General features: G+C 41.5%; 2 protein-coding genes and 1 long non-coding RNA gene across 3 annotated transcripts; 1 reads left to right on the top strand and 2 right to left on the bottom strand.

Moving 5' to 3' along the window:
* Nucleotides 1-3317: 3317 nt before the first annotated feature.
* Nucleotides 3318-4923, bottom strand: LOC145788775 (GEM-like protein 4). The gene is made up of 3 exons (XM_082893520.1): nt 4576-4923; nt 4400-4468; nt 3318-4085 (listed from the first exon to the last, which is right to left on the bottom strand). Exons 1-3 carry the CDS (start codon nt 4901-4903, stop codon nt 3634-3636), a joined length of 849 nt encoding a protein of 282 aa, XP_082749646.1. The 5' UTR covers nt 4904-4923; the 3' UTR covers nt 3318-3633.
* Nucleotides 4924-7057: 2134 nt separating this feature from the next.
* On the top strand, nt 7058-11036 carry LOC114308049 (uncharacterized). The gene is made up of 4 exons (XR_014343481.1): nt 7058-7493; nt 7610-8919; nt 9688-10585; nt 10668-11036. It is a non-coding gene; the product is annotated as an uncharacterized LOC114308049 (long non-coding RNA).
* Nucleotides 11037-19689: 8653 nt separating this feature from the next.
* On the bottom strand, nt 19690-22304 carry LOC145803294 (uncharacterized). Its single transcript, XM_082896579.1, has 2 exons — nt 21272-22304; nt 19690-20324 (listed from the first exon to the last, which is right to left on the bottom strand). Exons 1-2 carry the CDS (start codon nt 22302-22304, stop codon nt 19690-19692), a joined length of 1668 nt encoding a protein of 555 aa, XP_082752705.1.
* Nucleotides 22305-24568: the final 2264 nt, after the last annotated feature.

The following is a 24568-nucleotide window of genomic DNA, read 5'->3' as shown; positions in this document are numbered from 1 at the left end:
GTACGGGTTTGCTCCATAGTCTTGTCTTCTTGCTCCACTGGAAAAGGGGTAGTCAGTACATAGACCACTTTGAGAGTGGTGAGCAAAAAGTGCATTTTCTTTTGCCAAGGACGGAAATTTCCACCATCAAATCGGTCAAGCTTCATGAAATCTTGAGTCATTTTCTGAATAGACATCGTCATATCCAAATATTGTCTTTAGATTGTTGGAACAATTCATCTTGAATTCTTCAGTTGATGGTCTTCGGGTCTTCAAAACTTAGCGATGATCTTGTCTATGTAGAACAAAAATTTAGTGCTTCAAGTCGCGTTACTTTGTCGTTTTCCTAAAGACAATATTTGCACCCACCAAAAGGTGTGCAGGGGGTTACAATACATTCACCTCTAGGATACAATGAAGCCTGATCTAAAGATCAAGTTTACTGATGTCAGCACTAATGACAGTAGTTCAGAATACTTTTGATATAATCAAGAAAACCAAAACACTGATAATCAATTCTGCATAATTTGATTACTAGTAAGAAAAGCAAAAACTTGCTTAAAAAACTCTTGATCGAAAACTCTAAATCAAGAGGGGGAGAGAGAGAGAATTGCAGGAATGCTTTCTGAATTTTGTGATGGATTGAAATGGCTGATTTCACAGTCTATTTATAAGCCTTGATGCATATGATCGAATGGTCATGTCCCTTGATCTTATCCGATTAGATCTGATCATTCGATCAACAATCTATGGTGCAGATCATACTCACACCGAATAGATGCCTTGACTGATCATAGCTGATCATGATCTCGTTCGATCGGTTTGTTGACTCATCGCCAACAGACGCCACATCACTGCCACGTGGAGCTGACTATATTCCTCGTCACCCATGCCACGTTGGATCCACGTTATCGCTCCAACCTGTCCGATGCAAATAGGAAAGCACCCTCATGGCGCTAAATGCAAAGTGCGCCATCAAACCCCACCCAGCCCACTGCCCACGCGACGCGCGTGTGCGGCATCCTTGCGGTATGAGTGCATACACACTAGCTTTCACCTCACAATTCCATATTCAAAAGAATATTCCATGTAGCACTTTATTAAGTGCTCCATGTTTTACTCTCTTTCCAATGTGGAACAAAGTCCCCAAGTTTATTTCAAGCTTTCCAAAGAAAAACAAAGAAGTTTGAAACACCCAAAAAATAAACTATAAATTTGAAAACCCATTTTGAAAATTCCCCAACAAAGGGAAGGGAAGGGGTGGGGGTTGTGGTAAGGGAGTATTGGGGAAAATAGTAAAGAGAGAAAGGAGAGTGGAATATTTTGTAAACTTGAAGATGTATAAGATATTTTTACCTTAAAAATAACACTCCATGGAAGGGTGTAGCTCTTACATTCTGTTAACTTAGATGGTAATGATGACCACGTATTTTATTTATCTGATATTATCTATTGGCCCATAAAAAAATTAACTGAATTTTTTTTTTAATTTTTTTTAAATGAGCGCCTTGGTCTTATTTGCCATGATGGGTGCAATCCACACCATTGTCCTGCGAGAATCTAGTCATCAAATTCATCATTTTATAAAATAATAATTATAATAATAATAATTGATTCTATTCTTGAAATTGAAACCACAGAATTCAAGTTGGGTACAATTCCAGAACTGTTGAAATCGATTCTGTTATGTTTCCATTGGAGCAGCACTTTAGTTGCAATAAATCAGTTGAATAAGTCTTTACTTGACATTAGGAGAATTTAAATTTCATATTCATGTTTATCAGATTTGTGTTAGGTAGTTCCCATTTTGTTGGGTTGTTCCTTGTTTAGTGAGATAGTGGGTTTGTTCCTATTTTAGTGTGATATTGGGTGCTAAACTTTAGCAGAGTGGTTCACTTTATTCCTATTTATTGTACTGATCACAGTTTGAAATGAACAACCAGAATTTTACTCCACTCTTGTGTGATATTGGAGGATTGGGTTTCCCTCGAAGCAAACCAATTTTTGATTTTTCTGTTCCTGACTGTCTTCCAGCAACTCTGTTTTTCTTTGTTTTCCCTTCCTAGCAAAAATAGGTAAACAGAAGAACAAGAACACCAGCTCTGCTGCAGCTGTACATAACAGATCCAGTGTTACTTAATTTGGAAGGAAAAGAGGCTGGTCACAAAGTCAGAATCTGATAGGACTAAATCACCCAAATGCTTCTCATCTTTTCCTGAGCCTGAGGTTTAAGTGAAAGTATTGTATTTGTAGGCCAGTGCAGTGCAGATTAAAGAAAAATGCTTCAACACTTCTCCAAGCCGGCCTTGCACACTACTACGTGGTGGGAAAGAGAATCTACACATCATAGTCCCATCAGCACAACTTTCTCACATGTTCAATACCTGTTCCAGCTCTTGAATTTTGAAGGCTAATGAGTGTTGTTGATTTGATTTGAAATTTGTTTCCCAGTTCCCTTGATCCAATTAACATAAAAGATAAGTGAAATGAACAGAAAACATTTTTTAGCTGAAGATAGCTAGAAAAATATGTACTACGTAAAATGCCATGGGTACATATAACATATTGAGTGTGCATAATATTACCTACCAGACCTGTTGGGGATTAAAAATGCTTGAAGTACTCTTTTTTTTTACCCAAGTGTTTCAGTGAATCTAAAGTCAGCCTTGTATGCTACTAGGTACGTGTAGATGTATAACAAGATTATTCAATTCCGTACTCAATTTTATTGTCAGTGGGCAAGAGAATTGTCACAACATTGCCCCATCAGCACAAAATAATTTTCCACATTGAACTACTAGTGTTCAACTCTTGAACTTTAGCCCAGTTAAATTGCACCAATTAGCATAGAAATTTAAAATAAAATAAATTTTTTTTAAAAAGACAGATAGTCAGATAAGAAAAAGAAGACATGGCTTTAGCCCAAGTAGAAAAACATAGTTAATCTGTTAAAATTCTATAGATACATATCAATATTCCGTAAACACAGCTGAATAATGTTAGAACCATTTTTGAGAATGACAAAGAAGAAGAGTTGTGGGTTAAGAGCTGGTAATTCAGTTTTGATGTTTGGTTGAGTTTGTAACTCTATGACCTCCATAGAATTCCTTGCTGACAAGTTAAGGAATTTTTTTTCGTTGATGATTTACAAATCCCATAAATCATCAGTCAAAATCGTCTGCAGTGCATCATTTGTGTGCATTTTTTTTTTTTTTTTATATTTCATTTCAAAGTTGAGTTTCAATTTCTTACGCTTGGTTGAGTCTCACGGGCATCAAAATATTTTGATATTCCAAAGACTCAAACAAACCTGACTACAAACAAGAGAGCACACTAAGTTGGTTCAAGATGATCAATCTGCTGTTCATACGTCGGAGTAGAGTATTACAATTCTGGGAGCAAAAATTAGACCGGATCAACATGGAGGCCTAGGTTGGCCAGGCTTCCATGAGCAATCCTAGTCCATAAGTCCTACTAGTGCCACATGGCAGTGGTCAAAGTATGACCAAAGAAAAACTAGTAAATTTTAATTATACATAAGAGTGACTACAAAATACGTATAGTTTTGCTCCCTTAATATAAACACATCTAGATATAGTAGAGCAGGACAAAAAAGAAATCTCTGTTTGGATCACTTATGAGCCAAGTTGTGTGTCACCGAGCTTGGGAGATTGCCTGCTCAAGATATTTCAAAGTTTTTTGATAATTCAGGAATCCCATAAACCAGAAATCAAAATTATCCACAGTAACTATTTCGATGTACTTCTGTGATGGTCTCTTCACATTTTGGCTTTCACTGGCTCTCAATATCTTTTCTACCGGGATCAAAACCTTGTAACGAATTCTTACAAAATCACCGGTTGGAGAAGACAATTTGATGGATCTATCACTGCAGAAGGCAACCTTGTCAGTGGAGATGAAGAGGAGGCCTGCTATTGGACCAGCTGTTGTTGATAAATAGCATTGGGAAGCCTTTAGCAGCTTCTCTCCTTCTGTAACACTGAAATTGTGCTTGAAAATCTTCTCCAAACCACCTACTCGAATAATTTTAGCCCCCAAGCTTAGTTTCCCCTTCACAATTTTGGAGATCTTGGGCCCCAATCTCACTGAAATTTTCACAAAATGCAATAAGACTCACATTCACATAAAAGCATATCTCATGATCATCCTATGTTGGTTGACGCTAATACAGCTATGGAAAAGAAAGCAATTTTATTTCGATGTTAAAATATATATATATATATATTTATTTCAAAACTTTCCAGTTGGTTTTTCTGCCATCTTTTTGGCAGTAAAAAAAATATAGATTTTAATATGGTATATATCAAGAAACAGTAAATAATTTTCTACAAAAGAAATATTCATATTCTTGAATTGAGTTATTCTCAGACTTGTTTGAAGCAAGGAAACAGTTAGTTACCAAGCTCACGTATGCCATTTGCAAGGTTGTCTGCTTTTCCTCCAAGTTTGTTCAACCTATCTCCTTTTTCTGCACATTAGTCACAAATCAATTGCTAAATAGGGTCTCAATTTTAATCATTTAAAACTAGTAAGGTACGAAAAATAAAAAATAAAAAATAAAAAAAAAATACTTACTATGTTTTAATTTTAGAGGTCCATTTGAAGAATAGAGAATATGGTATTGGCTAGCAGGTTCCTGTAAAAGTTTGTTTGGATATGCCATTGATGATGAGCTTACTGGAATTCCAATAACATGTGCCAGAATCTGCTCCATATTTGATGAATTGCTCCAATTTGGTTCTGTTTTGTATTCCTTGGTTTTGGCGAGGAATGTTCTGTGATTGTCAGATGTATTGGCTGAGGATATGCTTAGTCTGATGGTTCTAGCAATGGATTCAGCAAATGCATATATATAGGGATAGAAAAGGCAAGTAAGTTGGTGGATCTTAAATTTTAGTTGCATGATGAGTCATCTTTGCCTCATCCACATGAATAAAAAAGCACACAAGTCTTAGTTAAAGGCATTCTATGAAGACAAATTGGTATTAAGAAGGTAATGGTGTGTCTGGTCTCTTTTAGAAAAGAGATATGCAGAAGGTCCAAGTCTTAGTCATCTTTGCCTCATCCACATGAGTTGGTTATTTTTTATTTTTAATTTTTTTGATATAAACAGCAAAATGGTCAAGATATTTAAAGAACATAAATAATGAAATGACTGTATTAGAAGTATTAAAAACATTTAAAATTTGAGTTGGTTTGTACAGTTACGTCGGTTCAATGGTTTCTCAGAAATTCCATTAAAACTACCCAAAGTGAGCATTCAATATTGTTTTCATTTCTAAAGTAACTTTTAAACTTTTTTGTTTTTAATTTATTTCAACTTTTGTTTTCATGGAAAGAGTTGGGAAATCAAACTCTTTGTGCAATTGGTGAATGAAAGTAAAATAATAGGATTAGTTGGGTCAGCATTTTAATCATTCAATTCTACAAAGCAATGACACATTGGCTGCTTATGTCTTGCTGACTGTGTGTGAGCATTGTGAATTAAGCTTTTGAGCTGGCATTTAGCTTTATGATGCCATTCGTCTTTCTTAGTAATAGACCAAAGCAAAGGCTAGAAGGCATTGCTCACACACACACTGTGCCTTGATCTGCTGAGCAACAAAAAAAAAGTTCAGCCTTGCATGCTACTACTGTTGATAACAGATATAGGACATTGATTTAGACCCCCTTAAAACACCCATCCCCACAACCCCCTCACACACATGGAGGTTGGGGATTGGTGAGAAGGAAAAAAAAAAGAAGGAAAAATTGACCAATCAAACCTAAAGGGGGTCAAGGCGGTGACCCCCAAAGGGGGTCTCAACCTTTATTCACATGAGGAAACTTATGTTGTGCTGATGGGGCAATGATGTGGAGAATCTCTTTCCCACTCAAAATAAAATTGAGAATGGAATTGCATAATCTTATCATACATCAACACGTTTGTATGTAGCAGCATGCAAGGCCGGCTTTAGATTCAGTCACTTGGCCTTCGCATAAACATGTCAAAAAAGGGTAATTTAATCATCTTTGACCTACAGTTTTCTCCCTTACACCTCAACCTCAAAATTAATAAAAAAGAATGTTCATATTAATGATCTGAATCTAGAAGGAAAAAAGAAAAAAAATAAAAATAAAAAAGAGCATTCTGAGTGCTTGGGACAATCATATTGTCTCTTTGTGAGAAGGTTCTCTTATCCTCTTTATTTTTAACACTTGACTTCCATTTTTCTAGGAGTTTTAGTTCTCTCCGTCCTTTCCATGATTTAAGACTTGAAACTATCACCAAAATGCCATTCCTATATGGTCAGTTAAGGGAAAAATTCTTGGGTGCAGATAGGGTACATGTGACATGTCACATGGTGCCTTCAACCAATCACAAATACCATAGCTTCCTATGTTGTCTCTCCATCACCCAACACATAAATGTCGCCCCCACTTTCTCAACCAATGAGAAAAGAAAAAGGTATCACATGACACCTATCCTATCTGCACTCAAAAATTTCTCCAGTTAAGGAGTTTAAATTCACACTATTCTAATTCAATGTTAATTATTAAAATACCCCCACATTCCTAAATCCAGTCAATCCCTAAAAACTTACGATTTTAATTTCAATTTCACAAACCCTGAAAAGTAAAAATAATAACTAAATTTTAAAAATATATATATATATATATTGTCAAGCGACAAAGTCATTTTTTTGAAGTGATGACATGGCTTTCCATCAGATCACATATTATTTATTCATTGGTCATCATGAGATCAGCATATAATTTCTCTTTCTTTCTTTCTTTTAATACATTTGTTGTGAGACTGAGACACATGAGCTGTCTGTTTCCCTTTCTTTTGTTATAAGCATTAAAAGAGGAGGTGGCATGGTGTCAAAAAGCTAAAATGCCAGATCACATCACTCCCCACACATAATCACCTACACAGTCAGCACAAGCAAAGTAGTATTTTCCCTTGTATTGCTTAATAAAATCATTGAATGAATCAAATGTTTGGCCCAACTAATTGGATTATTTAATTTACCCCAATTAATTAAAAGTAATTGCAAAAGGGTGTATTTCTCAATTCCAGATTAAAACCACTAAATATTCCAATCCAACAATCTATTTTAAAAAAATTCCTTTTAGAGTTCATATCTGTGCCTTTATTCATGTTGATGAGGCATGGGTGACTCATGCAACTAAAAGTAAAAGATCCACCAACTAACTTTTCTATGTATACAAATACGTTGCAAAATACATGACCTCTGACAGTGGAAGAGAACAATCTAGACTCATTGCTTACTGCAGACAGCAAATCCAAGGGAGAAACAGACAGCTTTAAATTATAGTGATTCACCATCAAGTTTATGCGAAGAACCTGCAAATGGAACATGTTATTGGAATTCCAGTGAGCTCGGTAAATTATTCAGTTCAGCAGTCACCAAAAAGACTTCTATGCAATCCTGATAACCAATACCATATTCCCCCTCCTCCAAATGGACCTTTCAAATTCAAACAGAGTAAGTCTCTCTCTCTCTCTCTCCATTTCTCTCAGGAATAGAGGTCTATATCACTTGCTAGTTTTCTACGATTGAAATTAAGACAAGTTTTTGATAATTGATTTGTATGCATGCAGATAAAGAAGGTACAGTGATTGATAAGATGAACAAGTTCGGAGAAAACGCAAACCATCTTTGTGAGAATCCAGATATAAAAATAAAATAAATAATTAAATAATAATAATTTTATAATCTCAAATATTTTGATGGTGAATTCTAAAGTATAAATTAAATATTTTTAGAGGGTATTTTAATTAATTTTAAACATATGATGTTAAAGATTAATAGTAATAATAATAAAACATTAATCTCTCTTATTTGTTCACCACAAAATAGCCGCAGCCGTGACGGAGAAAGAGGGAGAGAGAGAGGGAGAAAAGAGAGATTGGAGAGAAACTTTTAGCAACATTGGTGGGTCAACAACCCTAAGGTATTGTCCAATTTTATTATATTTTTACATTGTGATGGTTCATGTGTGTAATCTGCTTGTTGGGAAGGAATAGGAGAAACGGGTGTGTTGTTTGGGTGCCAAGTCGGTGGTTGGTGATGATAAATAATGGGTGCAATTCTTAGTCCACAAAATTCTGCACAAAAATACAAATTTTTAAAATTAAGAAACCATGTCAAACAGATGAATTTTGAATTGAAATTTTTACAGTAGCTTAATTAAATATTGAATTTCATGCTAGAATTATTTTATAATTTTTGGGAGTCAAAATCCATATATACTGATGCGTTCAAATCTGTCCACGAAACTAGTACAAAATAGTAAATTCGGAAGTGTCATTCTCTCTGGGTATAAATCTGAAAATTATTAAATCAGCGTCATTAGAACCGGTAACGAGTCTAGTTTCTCATATTTTTGGCCTTGCATTGATTGCTCCGATATACTAAGAGAACTATTAATTTCTTTAAAGTGCTGCAGAAAGTGACATGTTTGGATATAATTAATTGTAAATAATTATTTTGATTAGCAAATCAAGTAAAACCAGTTGGGTTTGAAACTTAGGATATATTAGTTAATATCTGGGGGGTTTTGGAATTTTTCTAATAGCATGGACTGGGTTTTTAATTTTCAAAGTTAGCGAATAGATTGAGAAAACTTGTTTAAAACTTTGTTTTATCTTAAAGTTACTTTTAATTAAGTTTCGATCTGAACCCATGTCTTGGGTAATTTTAGACCTTGAAGAAGATGAGCTTAGGTATTATTTAAGAGTAACGGTGAGTAGGGTTGAGTTATGTTATTGCGCTTTAGTGTGGGGGTACTTAGTTTTTTATTTTTTTTTAGTATGTTTGAATTAGTAGTGATGTGTAGTTTTCATACTTGGTTCAAGTCACTAGTTGGACTGTCATACTCTATTCGAGGATTATATTATTTCGTTTTCAGGTGAGTAGTTGCATGCTACACATTTTTATATATGTTCCCCTACCTTGAACTGTTAGAAAATTAAATTGTTGTTTCAGGACTAAACTGTTTTGATAAATTATTATAGTATCAATGGAATTAAATTATTTATGAAACATGTATAAACTTGGCATACTGTAAACTACTTGTTATGATCTCATGTTTATAATGGTGAACTACCATGTTTTGCGAAACTGAATTGTATTGATTATTGGAACCATCTGTATATAAAAGTCTAGGGAAATTATTCCACTGTGTGTGGTGACTCTGGCCACTAGGGAACATATCTGGGTTTGGTTGTGATGACTCTAGTGCTCACCGAAAAAAAAAGAAAAGACCTGGACTAGGCTAGATGACCTTCAATCGGGTCATCTTAGAGAAAATGCCTGGGTTGTCACCCCTAAGATGACTCTTGGTTCAATATTGGATCCAATGGGCTTACTGCCTTGAGAACTGTGTGGCGTGTTACTTGTTATTCTTGGTACTCAGAAAATTATTAATGATCATGTTGTAATCTGTTTTAAGTGGAAAATGTCATATGTTATGTTCTTGAGAGACGTGAGTATTTTAATAGTTGAACTGTGGAACCTTCTTTTTGAAATAGATTGTCTTTAACAAAACTGTATGCCAATCTAATTTCTGTGATATATATCTTATTTTGGAAGTGCACCCTGTTTTTCAAAACTATATTTACTATCCATGCTTCTACTCATTGAGCCATCAGCTGACTTAGTTATTTATCATTTCCAGGTGATAGAAGGACTTAAAGTGGACTCGTGGCGTAGCGGAGACTCAATTGCATGGACCTCTAGGACATTCATTATTTTGTTTTAGCTTGTTATATCGGTTTTGTGCATACATTGTGGTTGGGTTTTATTTAGAATTATTTTATTTTGTGAGCGATTTGTATTCCATTTAGTATATATTTTTGAAAGTTGGTTATCGTTGGTTTTGCCATTTATACTTGTGACATGTCACTGGATTGGGTTTTGATTTATTTATTTCTGAACTATCGTTATATTTATTCTTTGTCATTTTGGGTTTGTGTTTAGACTTACGTGTGCCTTGGGCTAAGTCCCTGTGGGCCACGACCAGTCATGCGTGAATTTGGAATGTGACAATCTTGCAAATGGCATTCAAGATCACGGTAACTATTTCTCAATTCAATTGAGTATGAGACTAATTAATCAAAGTTTTAAGAACTCGTATCCAACTAACACTTGTATCCAACATTTGAATTTTGATTTTGTTTCCTCCATTGTCACAGCCAAAACTGTAAAATTCCAAATACACATCTTCTACTTTAAACAACATAGTAAACTTTGGCCTTGTATCATGTTTTAATTTTTTCTTTTTCTTTTACAAAATTGTAATGAGATTAGGGCCCAACATCTAGGAAACAGTGAAAGGGAAGTTGAGATTGACCATGAAAATTCTTCAAGTTGGGGGGATGGAGAAGATCTTCAAGCAGAATTTTAACATTAGAGAAGGAGAGAAGTTGCTCAAGGCTTCCCAATGCTATTTGTCAACAACAGCCGGTCCTTTAGCAGGCCTCCTCTTTATCTCAACCGACAAGGTTGCCTTCTGTAGTGAGAGAGCAATCAAATTGTCATCTCCGAATGGGCAGCCAGTTCGAATCCATAACAATGTAAGTTAATATCCATATCTGAATTCATATTCATTCTTGTTAAAATCTTAAATAATAGCTAAGTAATGTGAATCACATACAGGTCGTGATCCTACTAGTAAAGATAAAGAGAGCCAATGAAAGCCAAAACACGAAGAGACCATCGCGGAAGTACATACAAATAGATACTGTGGACAATTTTGATTTCTGGTTCATGGGATTCCTGAATTATCGCAGAACCTTCAAATATCTTCAAGGCACTCTCTCAGTCTCAGCTCAATACTTACAACTTGATCAGAAGTGATTGAACAGATGTATTCGTTAGATGTGTATATGAATTAGGAGAAGAAAGTTGTATAATCACATTCTAACAAATTTTTACTTAGGCTTTTGCTTCAATAGAAAGCAATTTCTCATCAGTAAATGAGTCATTGGTTCTATTTGTTACATCCTAGCATTATATGTAAAGAATTGACAGGTGGAAAAAGGAAACCAGCAAATTGCCGAAAACAATAATTTGAGAGCAGTACAAAATTCATAACAAAGGGTCAGTGGTTTTGTTCTGTGAAATTTAGTTACTGCAAATAATTTTGGCTACTTGTTTATAGAAGCCAGAATTTTCTTAGGCTGTGTGTTGGGTCTTGGATTAAGCAAGAATTTGAGGAGGGAAAAAATACAAAGGAAGGGAAATACGATATTTTCTGTCTACAAATCACCCCTCAATTCCAAGATGAATATCACTAAAATTGATATTTAACTCTCTTTCAATTTCTGCTCCTCATTTTTCAACTTCTCTTGTATTTTTCACTGATGTTCCTCTCACAGCAATTCTGATTGTACTTTCAAAGAGTAATAACAAGGTTTTCCATTGCCTGCCCATTTGGTGATAGATCTTTTCCAGTTATTGCCATCATCCTTCTATTCATGCTTGCTTGGGCAGACATAGCCTTGGGACTGGACTAATAATCCAGCAAAATGCATAATCCAATGTTGGGCTAAGAAAATTACAGTCCAGATTAATAGTCCATCCGGACATAGGATAGGATACACAATCCAAAGGGATTGATAACTTTCCCTTTCCAAATCCCTATCCAAATCCATGATCTAAACATAGCCTAAGACTAACAGACCTAGGAATGCTAATCTCATCTAATTCAGTCCGTCCAAACAAACATGACAACAAGTGTTAATACTTGTGATTGTCAGCCAAATCAAAAGGCTTCATTTTCTTTGACCTTTGGCTGTATTACACTTTCATGTTCTAAATAATCTAGTCTGAGTCAGGTTCTTGTGACAAGAATACCTTGACATGCACTCCTTCAAGATTCAAGACAAGTTCTTATTTTTTATTGTTGATAAAAGTACCAAATATGAAGAACCAAGGGAAAGAGCTTGTGAATTATCATACTAAATATGAAGAACCATGAACTGTCTTCTTCTTAGCTAAAGAAGAGATAAAAGTACCCTACAACCTTCTGATGTGATTTTATTAAACAAAGACAAATGGGATTGAGTGAAGAAGCCAAAGATTGACTGATTTTAAGATTTCTTTAATCTCTCATTATCTCTCCAATTTTATTACTTATATTAAGATTGATTGATTTTAAGGACACAAATTTCAAACAAAACCAACAATACTTACTAACCTCGAAACTTCAAGAGTTGAAAAGTTGTTCAACATGTGAAAAAACTGTGCTGATGGGGCTATGATGTGTTGATTCTCTTTCCGACTAGCAATAACATTATTTATATATATATATATCTTATCAGAAAGTAGTAGCATGTAAGGCCGGCTTTAGATTTGTACATGCAAACATGTTGAGATGGACCATTGAAAAGTGTTGAATCATCTTTCTTTAATCTGCCCTGCCCTGCCCTATTATCCAATACTTTCCACCTCAGGATAAGATAAAAAAGGAATGCCAAAAATGAGGATTGTAGTCCAGATATAAAGCATTTGGGTGGTTTGATCCTATCAGTTTGTGACTTTTGGAGTAGTCACTTTTCGTCACTAATTAAGTAACACTTAATTGATTTCAATAGTACTGAGTCCATTTCAACTAACTTTGTTTTCCCTCACAACGGAAATGTACAGATAATTTGATTCTGTGGTTCAGTCAAGCTGAAGTATAAATATTTTTTTTTAATTATTATTTAGAATGATGAATAATGCTTTGGAATTCTAATTTGGTTTTACCCGTCATGGTGAACAGATCAAGGCACCAATTATTAAGCCTATACGAAGAAGGGAGGTCTAATTGAACGGTTTAACCAAAGACTTTCTATAGTGTTGTTAGTAAACCAGCTGTATTTTGCAGGTTATCCAAGTCCCTTTCCTAAGATTAATTGGGTATTTAAATTCTCAAAGAAAGTCTTACATTTCTAAATAGAGACAACTGCTGAAAACTAATGATCTCAATTTTGGTATGTTGAGCCAATCTCTCATACATGACAGACGCATTGTCCACTTATAATCATCAAGATGATATCACTGCATAATTTGTACTGTATCCTTCATAATGCTGGTTTGGTTTACTTCACAAGTTTTGTGTGTGTGTGAGCAATGCCTTTTAGTCTTTGGTTTGTTGGTTTGTTCTATCACTAAGAGAGAGAAATGGTGTCAGAAAGCTAAAATGCCAGCTCAAAAAGATTAATTCACATGCTCATACACAGTCTAAGCAGCCAATGTCTCATTGCTTTGTAGGATTGAAATGTTGACCCAAGTAATCCTATAATTTTACTTTCATCCACTAGTTGTACAAAGAGTTTGATTTCCCTCCCAACTCTTGAAAACAAATGCTTAAAGAGATTTTTTCAATTAAATATAAAAAATAAAATTTTAAAAGCTACTTTACAAATGAAAAAATATTGCATGCTAGCTTTGGAAGTTTTAATGGAATTTCTTGGAAACCGTTGAACCGATTTAATTGTAAAAACCAACTAGAATTTTAAGCAACAAATTTATTTATCACTTCTCTTAAATTTTGAAAAAAATAGAATAAAATAATTTAATGTTTGGCGTCTAATAAAATGTCATTGGTCATGCTAATATTACTTAATTATAATATTGTCAATTTACTATTTAATTATTTTCTTTGAATAACTTGATGATCATTTTTGTGAAATCTTCACTGTATAAAATTTGGTCCTTTCTGCAGCAAAATCTCCTTTTAGAAGAAACCAGACACATCATCACCTGTCCAACATCAATCTTCTCTAAAGAATGTCTATAGAGCACTTGTGTTTTTTATTCATATGGATGAGGCATACATGACTCATCCAACTAAAAATTTCAAGATCCACTAACTTACTTACTGATGATACTGAGGGTTTCTAAGTAATGGGTCGGGCTGATCCAGGCCTCCCACATGGTTGTCCGATTGCTGGCCCACTGAGAAACCTGCACAAGAGTTCAACGGGGAATGAGAGTCCCCCAGCGAACCCTCAGACGAGCAAGTTAGAGAAAAGATATCAACGGAGTATAGAGATAGGATGGTGATAAAGAACTTAACCTTCTCTTTGTCTTAGAAACCTGCTTATATCCTTTGTTCATCATTTTCTTGTCCATTCCAACCTGTCATGTTGGCCGAAAGCCTATATTCTAGCCTGCCTTGTTCATGGTGAGGCTGTTCTGTTCCGTCGTGAAGGGGTTATCGCATTAAATGTTGCAAGGAACTTCATTAATGGCTGATGTGTGGCATAATAACTCTGCAGGATCTTTGTCTGCTTATGTGGCTGGTTTTTTTCTTGACACGTGTTTAGATGTCATTGGTCCTTGGTACAATGTTGGGCTTTGGTGTTTGAATTATGTATTGGGCTCTAAGTGGTGGGCCAAAAGCCCCTATAGGCCCACCTACGTCAGTAGTCCCCCATTCCCAAGTGCAGCTTCAGTCCAACGAAGGGAATAAGGAAGAAGACAGGGGTTGTGAGACGTCGACGGAGAGAGGACCGACTGGGAGGTGGGCCGACCGCGAAGGGTGACCGAGTGAGAGGGCTGACTACGAGGAGGGCCGACGGCGGAGGGTGATCGAGTGAGTCGGCCGACTGCGAGGAGGGCCGATCGCGGAGAGTGACCGAGTGGGAAGGGAAAATGGCAGCGCGCGAGGCTCGAGGCGCGGCGTGGAACGTGATGATGTAAAGTGGAATAGACAGGGAATGGGAAGAGAACAGTGGATCGTGGTCGTACACGTGGCACAATCCCGTAACAAGGGTAGTGAGGCGTTAGCAAGAGATGAAAGGATAGACTAATATAGGGCGTTGAAGAGGCGGGGGCGAAAATTTTCAAACTGGCGGAATTTAATCTTGACCCTTGAAATATAGGCAAACCGTGGGCATTTGGAGTTATTTGCTTTACCTACATTTTTGCAAAAAACCAACACGTCCTAGAAGTGAACTCATTTGTTTCGTGTGATACACCTCTGCAACACTTTGCAAACTTCCTTGTGACAGCGTCCGAAGCTATACGCTGACACATAGGAGGGATGGCACGAGATGAAGTGCCAACCATGAGACTAGACTTTTTGGGAAAAGACGACGCAGTGGAGTTGGCGGAACAGTATCAAGTGGAGCGGAGGGAGGAGAGGGGAGCAGGGTAGGTGGTGCGGGCTCGCCCGATGACGATGATCGTCGCCGCTAGGCCAATTAGCCAAGTGGAGCCGGACCACTGGCACACCATGGCCGACAGGTCCACATTTATGGCGGAGGAGTTGGAGGAGGTACGAAGGAAGTACCAAATTCCGGCAGAGATAGAGTTGAGGGTGCCCACATCTAAGGAGAGGGCGTCGGATGCGCGGCCATCAGAATTCTTGTTGTACGAGGAAGCATTGCAAGGAGGCCTAAGGTTACCGATTCCCCAGGTAGTGGTAGATATATTGAACCGACTGGAGGCGGCGCCGGGCAGCTGATGCCCAATGCATGGAAAATTATAATGGTCTGTGCGATCGCATGGCCACGGGCGACTGAGGGAGCGGCGATGACAGTGGAAGAATTCTTTTCGTGCTACAAAGCGTCCGGTCAACAAGAGACGTGGGTGACTTTGCAAGTGTGGCAGGTAGGGGTTAGTAGGGGGGTTGCCCTCGTCGGTGAAGGGGTGGAGGCTGAGGTGGTTTTATGTGTCAGCAAATGGTGGGGGAGCAGTGTGAATGCCATGGAAAGTCCTTACGAAGTCGGTGGGGTCGAAGTTAGGACGGAGGCAAAAGGTAGGGTGAGAAAGGTGAAGGAGTGGAGGAAGAAGGAGGGTGTGAGGTGGGACGACCTTGTCTGTCCTTCAGCTCTGTGTGCCTTAGGTTTAGGGCTGCAGCCGATGGAAGAGGACCCCGCCCTAGAGGAGTTGGAGGCGGGGCGGAAGGTGAATGAGGTGGAGGAGTGGAGGACCTTGGCCAGGGCAAAAAAGTATAAGGAGGCTCAGCTGGGGCCTGCTCCTAAGTTGGTGATGAGGGAGCGGGTCTGACCACGTCTCAAACCGCTGGGAGACAAAGACTTAACTGGCTTCGCCCCACTACCGCCCCCAGTAGACCCGTTGAAGGAGAGGGGCACGCAGGAGGTGGAGGCAGTGTTGAAGAAGACAAAGAAGAAGAGGGCGGCTGTAAAGGGGGAAAAAAGCGCCCCTGTCTTGAAAAAGATGAGGGTTGGGAGTGAGGACACCCCCATGGTGGAGAAGATGAAGGAGGGAATGGTGGAGGCAGCTCCAGAAGGGGAGATCACCCAAGTGGCGAATGAAGACGAGGGTCCAAGTGCCCAAGTGCTGAAAGAACACTTGGGTCCAAGTGCCCAAGTGGTGGCGACAGTGGTATCTGCACCAGAAGTAACCCCCAGTCCTAGTGAAGGAAAGACTAGGACCAGCACTCCAGGGACGAGTGCCGCGCTGACGATCGTAGTGTACCATGCGCAGGTGCTGGCCGGTCGTTCGGCGGACGAAGGGGGGAAAGCCAGGGTGGCAGCCGATCGCCTAGTTGGAGTGTTGGAGGATGCTGCCGTGCGGTCGATGGCACGGTTGGGGGAGGCCGACCTCTTGAGAGGGTTGTGCTCGGCCCAAATGGAGGCAGAGACCTTGGCGGCTGCTCTGTTGAATAAAGCAGCGCGTGCGAAGATGGAGGTAGAGCCGCTGAGGGTTCAGCTGGAAGGGCTGGAAGGGGTAGCTGTAGAAACTAACAAAGGAGATAGCGGGCTGGAAGAAAGCCGCTCGAAGTGCATGCGCCAAGGGGCTGGAGTATGAGCGAAGGGTGAAGAGCATGGAAGTATTGGCATTGCTGCAGGGTTACTCGGCAGATCGAGCTGGTGTCGAGCTCCTCGCAACCATGTCAGAGCTGGACGCGGAGCGCCGCAAGGCGATATCGCTAGAGTTCGAGTTGGCGGGTGAGAATAGAAAACTAGGGCAGGTCTAGCAAGCCTGTACCACCGCCAATAAGAGGTGGGAAAAGGCCATGGCCAATAATGAAGAGCTGCGTGACTAGGCGATCAGGGACAAAGAAAAGGTAGATGGTCGGATTGCGGAGTTAGAGAAGGCCCTGGCAGAGGAGAGGGCGAAATTGGCATCTGAGAGGGCGGCGTACCCCGACTTGTGTATGGCGGCCGTAGAGCAATTCAAGGGGTCCGCCGACTTCCAGATGGCCATTGATGCCGCTGTTGCCAATAGCCTGGTGAAGGAAGGAGATGGGGGGGCTGGGCCGTCGGGAACGGCCGCTGGAGGTAAGAGTGAAGAGGAAGTGATCCAAAGCTTCCAGCGATCTGACTTCTACAAGCACGAGATGAGCGAGTTCTGGGACAGCGGCTGGATGACCTTCAAACATAAGGCGCAAGAGCTATTCCCGGACTTGGACTTCAACCTCGTGAAGGTAGGGGAAGATGACGTCGCCCAGACCCCTCTGGATGAGGGGATTGAAGAGGAAGATCTTGCCTCGAGTGAGGAAGAGTGACTTGTGTAAAATTTTTCTGTTTATGTGTTTTGTTGTTTTTGTTTTGTTTTGTTTTTTTTTGTGTGTTTGTGTGTAATTTTGTGCAACAATTTGTATGAGAGTGTAAGGTTACGAATAAAACAACGAATTTCCTTGTATATTATTGTTGTCGTTGTTCTGAGTTGTAAACTTGTGCGTAAATTGTGATGTAAAATGGTCAAAATGGGCAATCAGTGAGAAGTGAAAATGTGAACCGTGTTAAACACGAAAATGTTAAAAATGGGCAAACCATGATGGAAAAAAATGTTAAAAATGAATGATCAGTGAAAGTTTGACTAGTGAAAATGGATATGAAAATGGATATGAAATGTTAAAAATGGGCGAACCATGAAAGTTTGATATGAAATTTCGTAAGTAAACCATGATGGGAAAAATGTTAAAAATGGGCAGACAGGCTAACTTGTATGATTAGTGAAAATGGATAGTCATGAACTTGGATTTTAACTAAGTATGGCAACCATGTCGTGATATTAAATTGTGAAAATGGATGGGCCGAATTTTTCATTCAAGTTCTGACTAAGACTTGGAGGGCTCTGTTGCACTGAGTCGATCTGGCTGAGCTCTGCCCGTTCAGTCTGACTGAGACTTTAGCTAACTCAGCATGGCTGAGCTCTTCGTGCTCAGTCTAGCTGAGGCTTTAGCTAACTCAGTCTAGCTGAGCTCTTCGTGCTCAGTCTGGCTGAGGCTTTAATTAACTCAGTCTGGCTGAGCTCTTTGTGCTCAGTCTGGCTGAGACTTTAATTAACTCAGTCTGGTTGAGCTCTTCGTGCTCAGTTTGGCTGAGGCTTTAGCTAACTCAGGCTGGCTGAGCTCTTCGTGCTCAGTCTGGTTGAGGCTTTAGCTAACAAGTTATTATTGAATCACGATGCAAGTAATGAAGATATAAAGTCATTGTCATTGAAGGCACTGCCTGTTGATCACAAGTTTACACCAATGGAATAGTACAAAAAGGAAAATGCAACAACAGAATGGTACAAAAACATGAAACACCATTTTACTAGAAATAACGCTCTAAGTGCTTAGCATTCCATGGATGGGGGAGGTCTCTGCCTTCTATGTCTTGGAGTCGGTAAGTGCTTGGACGAGGTCTGGCTTTAATGACGTAAGGTCCTTCCCATTTGGTTGCTAGCTTTCCCTTGGCAGGATTTTTGGTGGCAAGAGTCGCTTCGCGCAAGACAAGGTCCCCCATGGCGAACTCCCTCGGTCGGACTTTACGGTTATAATGTGTTCTCATTTCTGTTGATATGAGGCCCATCTGACAGCAGTGGTCTCTCGGAGCTCTTCAATTAGGTCTAAGTCAGCCCGACGCAATTCTTCGGTTAGTTCTGGATCCGGATGCAAAACCCTTGGGGTCGGCAGGTCGATTTCCACTGGGATGACCGCCTCAGCGCCGTATGTTAAGCGAACGGGGGTCTCCCCAGTAGGGGTTCGGGCGGTAGTGCAATAGGCCCAAAGTACATTTGGTAATTCCTCAGCCCAGAGTCCCTTAGCAGCTTCCAACTTAGTTTTGATGATCTTCAAGAGAGAGCGGTTGGTGGCCTCTACTTGTCCATTGGCTTGGGGATGACTTGGGGAAGAAAAACATGATTGAATGTGGAGCTCTGCACAGAATTTCCTAAACTTGGCATTGTCGAATTGCTTGCCGTTGTTTGAAACGATGGCTTGAGGGATTCCAAATCGACATACGATCGACTGCCAGATAAATCTGGTTGTGTTCCATTCAGTGATTGTGGCGAGGGGTTCCGCTTCCACCCATTTGGTGAAGTAATCAATGACGACCACAGCGAACTTGGTTTGGCCCCTACCGGTGGGTAATGGACCAACTAAGTCGATGCCCCACTTGGCGAATAGGTAGGGACTGCTGAGTGTAATCAGTTCTGTAAATGGAGCATGGGGGGTGTTGGCAAAGCGCTAGCACTTATCACACTTAAGCACGAATTCAGTGGTATCTTGGTTGAAAGTAGACCAGAAGTAGCCGGTGCGAAGTATTTTATGGGCCAGCGATTTGGCACCCAAATGATTACCACATACACCCTCGTGGACTTCCTTCATCACATAGGCCGCTTGAGTTGGACTGAGGCACCTAAGGTATGGGTGTGAAAATCCACGTTTGTACAGTAGGCCGTTGATGAGGATGTAATTGGACGACCGGGCTCTGACTTTGGAAACCTGCTATTTGTCGGCTGGTAACTCTCTACTTGTCAAAAACAGAAGGATGTTCGCCGCCCATTGGATAGGTTCATTTTGGAGGAAGTGGACCTTCTGCTGGGTTGGCGAAGTAGCCGGGTGGGCCAGGTATTCAAGACGGATGCCATGGCTGACGTCTAACTGGTCGGCCGAGGGTAATTGGGCCATTTCATCTGCCTTGGAGTTTTCTGACCGAGGGATATGTTTGATGTGGAAAGTGTTGAAAAGGCGAACAAGGGAGACTGCAATATCCCTGTAGGCGCGCATGGTGTTTTCCTTTGCGTCGAATTCCTCCATAATCTGTCTGATGATCAGTTGGGAATCACTGAACACTTGGATATGGCTCACACGAATGTCTCTGGCTAGGCGAAGACCTACTATCAAGGCCTTATACTCGGCCTCATTATTGCTCGCGTCGAATAGGAAGCGGAGAGCACACTTGAAATAACCGCCCTCGGGGGTGGTGAGGACGAGACCAGCCCCACTGTCTTCTTTATGGGATGACCCATCGACATTGAGGGTCCAGGAGTGGGGATTTTTTGTTTTAGTGTTGAGTTGCCTGGGCTGAGGGGTGTGGTTGGAGTGGGATTGGTGAATTCCAAGATAAAATCGGTGACAGCCTGTCCTTTGATCGCCGTTAGAGGTCAGTAAGAGATTTCAAATTGGCTAAGCTCGACAGACCATTGCATAAGTCTGCTGGACGACTCTGGTTGTTACATTACCTTCTTTAAAGGTTGGTTAGTGAGGACCACTATGAAGTGAGCTTGGAAATAAGGTCGGAGTTAGAGTCGTGAGGCTATGACCAAGGCAAGGGTCATCTTTTCCAGCAGAGGGTAGTTTTGTTCTGCCCCCCTGAGAGCTTGGCTAATGTAATAAACTGGGCGTTGTACTGAACCGTCCTCTCTGATAAGGGCCGCGCTGACTGCGGTGTTCGATACTGCTAAGTAGAGAAAGAGGGTCTCGCCTGAGAGCGCCTGAGAGAGTAGGGGGGTTGGCCATGCACTGCTTCAGTTGTTGAAAGGCCTCTTCGGATTCGATGGTCCACTCAAAGGCCTACCGAAGGACTTTAAAAAAGGGGAGGCACTTGTCTGTTGCGCGGGAAATAAAATGGTTGAGGGCGGCGACTCTGCCAGTAAGCCTTTGAACCTCTTTAACCGTCCTGGGTGACTGCATTTCTATCAGGGCCTTGATCTTTTCGAGGTTGGCCTCAATACCCCGCTGACTGACCATAAAACCCAAGAACTGCCCAGATCCTACGCCGAAGGCGCATTTTTTAGGATTCAGCTTCATTTGATACTTACGTAGGGTTTCGAATGTCTCTCGCAGGTCTGTCAAATGATCAGAGGAGAGTTTGCTTTTGACGAGCATGTCATCGACGTAAACTTCCATGTTCTAACCTATCTGATGGTGAAAGACAGCATTGACCAACCGTTGGCTCCAGCATTTTTCAATCCGAAAGGCATAACACGATAGTGGTAAGTTCCTCTGTCTATGATGAAGGAGGTGTGTTCCTAGTCAGCTGGGTGCATCAGAATTTGATTGTAGCCAGAGAAGGCGTCCATGAAACTGAGCATTTGATGTCCAGCTGTGGTGTCGACAAGCAGATCTATGCGGGAGAGGGGATAACTATCTTTGGGGCAAGCCCGATTAGGGTTAGAATAGTCGACGTAGAGTTGCCATTTATCATTGTTTTTACGGACCAGGACCACATTTGGCAGCCATCTGGGGTAGTCTACGTTCTTAACAAACCGTGCCTCCAGTAGTTTGTCTATCTCGGAAGCAATAACAGCATTGCGTTCCGGGTGAAAGATACGCTGCTTCTGGCGGAAAGGTTGGAAATGGGGCTCGATACTGAGACGATGAGTGATGAAGGAGGGATCAATACCCGGCATGTCAGAATGGGTCCAGGCAAACATATCATTGTGCTCGATTAAGAGGGTTGTAAGGTCGGCCTTGGCTTGGGAAGATAGTTGGTTGCCGATCTTGGCTGTTTTTGTTGGGTTGGTAGGGTCGATGGGGACCTCAACAAGTTCTTCCACTGGTTTCCCTATGACTAACTCGTCTTCGTCTCTAACGTAGAGGCCTTCGATGATCATAGCCTCCTTCAGCTTGACCTCTTTGAAAGAAGCGACGTAGTATTCTCTGGCCACAGTCTGCTCTCCCCTCACGGTGCCGACCTCAAGGTCGGTAGGGAATTTCATGGCCAGATGGTATATGGATGTGGCAGCTTGAAAAGCGTTAAGGGCGGTGGGACCGAGGATGATGTTATAAGCAGAGGGACAGTTGACGATGAGAAAAGTGAGCAACTTGGTGGTCTGCCGTGGATACTCTCCGATAGTGATGGAAAGATCGATGGAGCCTATGGAGGTCATCCGATCCCTAGTGAAGCCGACCAGTGGGGTTTGGAGAGGCGACAAACTTTCTTCCCCGACCTTGAACTGGTGATAGGAATTTAGAAAGATGATGTTTGAGGAACTGCCGTTGTCGACAAGCACCCGTCTTACTTTGTAATTGGACAGAAGAGCAGAGATGACGAGGGGGACGTCGTGAGAGTAACGGATACTTGTGCAATTGGCCTCCGTAAAGGTGATGGGCTCCATCCACTTTTTGGGGTGTTTGAGGGCGCGCTCCAAAGTCGCGACTTCTTTGTCGGAGCCCTGTCTGATTTTTCTGAATTCGGCTCACTGGGCCGAATGGGACGGTCCTCCGCACGCAAGTCCGCTAGTAATGACTCTTCTCTCCAACCGGGGGAGCAGGGTTTCCTTGTGCTTGAGGTTGCGGCGGGGGCCGATCATTGCCTTGGTTAGGTTGTGTGGGTTGTCGGGGAGGAGTGTGTCGGCGATTGCCCCTAGCAGGTTTGGTCCTCAGCCGTTGCTGGGGACGGCTGCCGTGAACCGACTGAGGCGCCCCTGGTGTATCAAGCTTTCTACCTGGTCTTTAAGGTTAACACATTCCTCGGTGTTGTGGCCGTGGTCCTGATGGAAACAGCAGTATTTGGATTGGTCTCGCCAGGTAGAAGGAGACCATGAGGGTTGTGGCCACTTCAAGTTGTAATCTTGTTGGATCTAGTTTAAGACTTGTTCCATGGGGAAGTTGAGGGGTGTGTACCGTTCGAATAGACCGGGCGGTCGGGTAGGTGCCGGTCGGTCGGCTCGAGCGGTTCGGTCGGTATACTGGGGTGTTTGCTGTGTGTATTGGGTGGTTCTGGTTTCAAATTCCTTTCTCTTCTCTTTGAGGGTTGGGCTTTTGATCGTGGAATCTTGGTGGGCGGCCAAAGAATCTTCGGCATTCATGTACTTTTGGACTTTGGAAATGAGGGTTGCCATGGAGATTGGAGGGTTTTTGGAGAGGGAGAAAAGGAAATCGGATGATCGTAGGCCAGCCATGAAAGCCGTGAGAATAACCTTGTCGTCGTTTTCCACTACCTGCAAGGCTTCGATGTTGAAACGGGTGACGAAGCTACGCAGCGACTCCCCTTCCGTCTGATAGATATTGAGGAGCTAGGTCGCTGGACGCCTCTAGCGCTGGGCACCGATGAAATGGCTAAGGAATGAGTCGCTTAGGTGCTGGAAAGTAGAGACGGAGTCCGTTGGTAGCTAACTAAAGCACAGTCGGGCTGACCCCTTAAGTGTCACGGGGAAGGTCCGACATATGATCTCATCGGGGAATGCATGGAGGACCATCAGGGTCCTGTAGGTCTCCAAGTGGTCGATTGGGTCCGTTGTGCCGTTGAAGGAGTCGATCGAGGGCAATTAGAAATTAGGAGGTAGGGGTTTGTCCCTGATGGAAGCGACGAACGATGAGCTGGCTGTTGTGGAGGGTTTATTCTGCATGTTCTGCATGACTTCTTGAAGCTGAAGTTTCATGGCTCGGAGTTCTGCATCCCAAATAGGAACGTTGTCACCACCAAAATGCAATGGAGGCTGGACACTACTGGCCTCTCCCTCAGAAGCGGGTGCTTGGACTGATGGATATGGACCCCGAGATGGCGGGTTCATATCTTGGGGAGGGGGTCGCAAACCCTCAAAGTTAGAAGGGTGGGCTTGCTGGAAGGGATGGCTCGGGGCTCGTTCTCGGTTAGGTGGGATATCTTGTGATAGTGGAGGAGGCAGAGGGAGGTCTCGTTGAAGCAAAGCATTAATCAGGGCTTGATTTTGCTCGGTTAGACGGTTAATGCTGTTGGTGAGTTCTGTGAAATACCGCGGTGGGTTGTTTGGGTTAGGAGGGTCGGCTTGGGGGTCGGCAACATTGTGTTGAGAAACCATGGATCTAGTTGTAACCATCCACCTTGGTGGGTGACAGGTAGGGATTATCGGGAATGGGTCTCCGGCGACAATGAGCACAGTTGCCACACGGAATGAAAGGTTTCCACAGACGCCTCCAGCTGATGATACTACGGGTTTCTAAGTAACGGGTCGAGCTGATCTAGGCCTCCCACACAGTTGTTCGATTACTGGCCCACTGAGAAGCCTGTACAAGAGTTCAACGGGGAATGGGAGTCCCCCAGTAAACCCTCCGACGAGCAAGTTAGAGAAGAGATATCAACGGAGTATAGAGATAAGATGGTGATAAAGAACTTAACCTTCTCTTTGTCTTAGAAATCTGCTTATATCCTTTGTTCATCATTTCCTTATCTATTCTGACTTGTCATATTGGCCGAAAGTTTATGTTCTAGCCTGCCTTGTTCATGGTGAGGCTGTTCTGTTCCGTCGTGAAAGGGTTATCGCATTAAATGCTGCAGGGAATTTCATTAATGGTTGATGTGTGGCATAATAACTCTGCAGGATCTTTGTCTGCTTATGTGGTTGGTCCTTCTCTTGACACGTGTTTAGATGTCATTGGTCCTTAGTACAACGTCGAACTC

The sequence above is a fragment of the Camellia sinensis genome, chromosome 11 (genome assembly GCF_055761805.1).
Source record: "Camellia sinensis isolate YWXY chromosome 11, ASM5576180v1, whole genome shotgun sequence".
In the NCBI taxonomy this organism is placed as follows: Eukaryota; Viridiplantae; Streptophyta; class Magnoliopsida; order Ericales; family Theaceae; genus Camellia; species Camellia sinensis.
The sequence above is the reverse complement of the archived record's forward strand: the minus strand, read 5'-3'. Positions and strand labels throughout refer to the sequence as shown.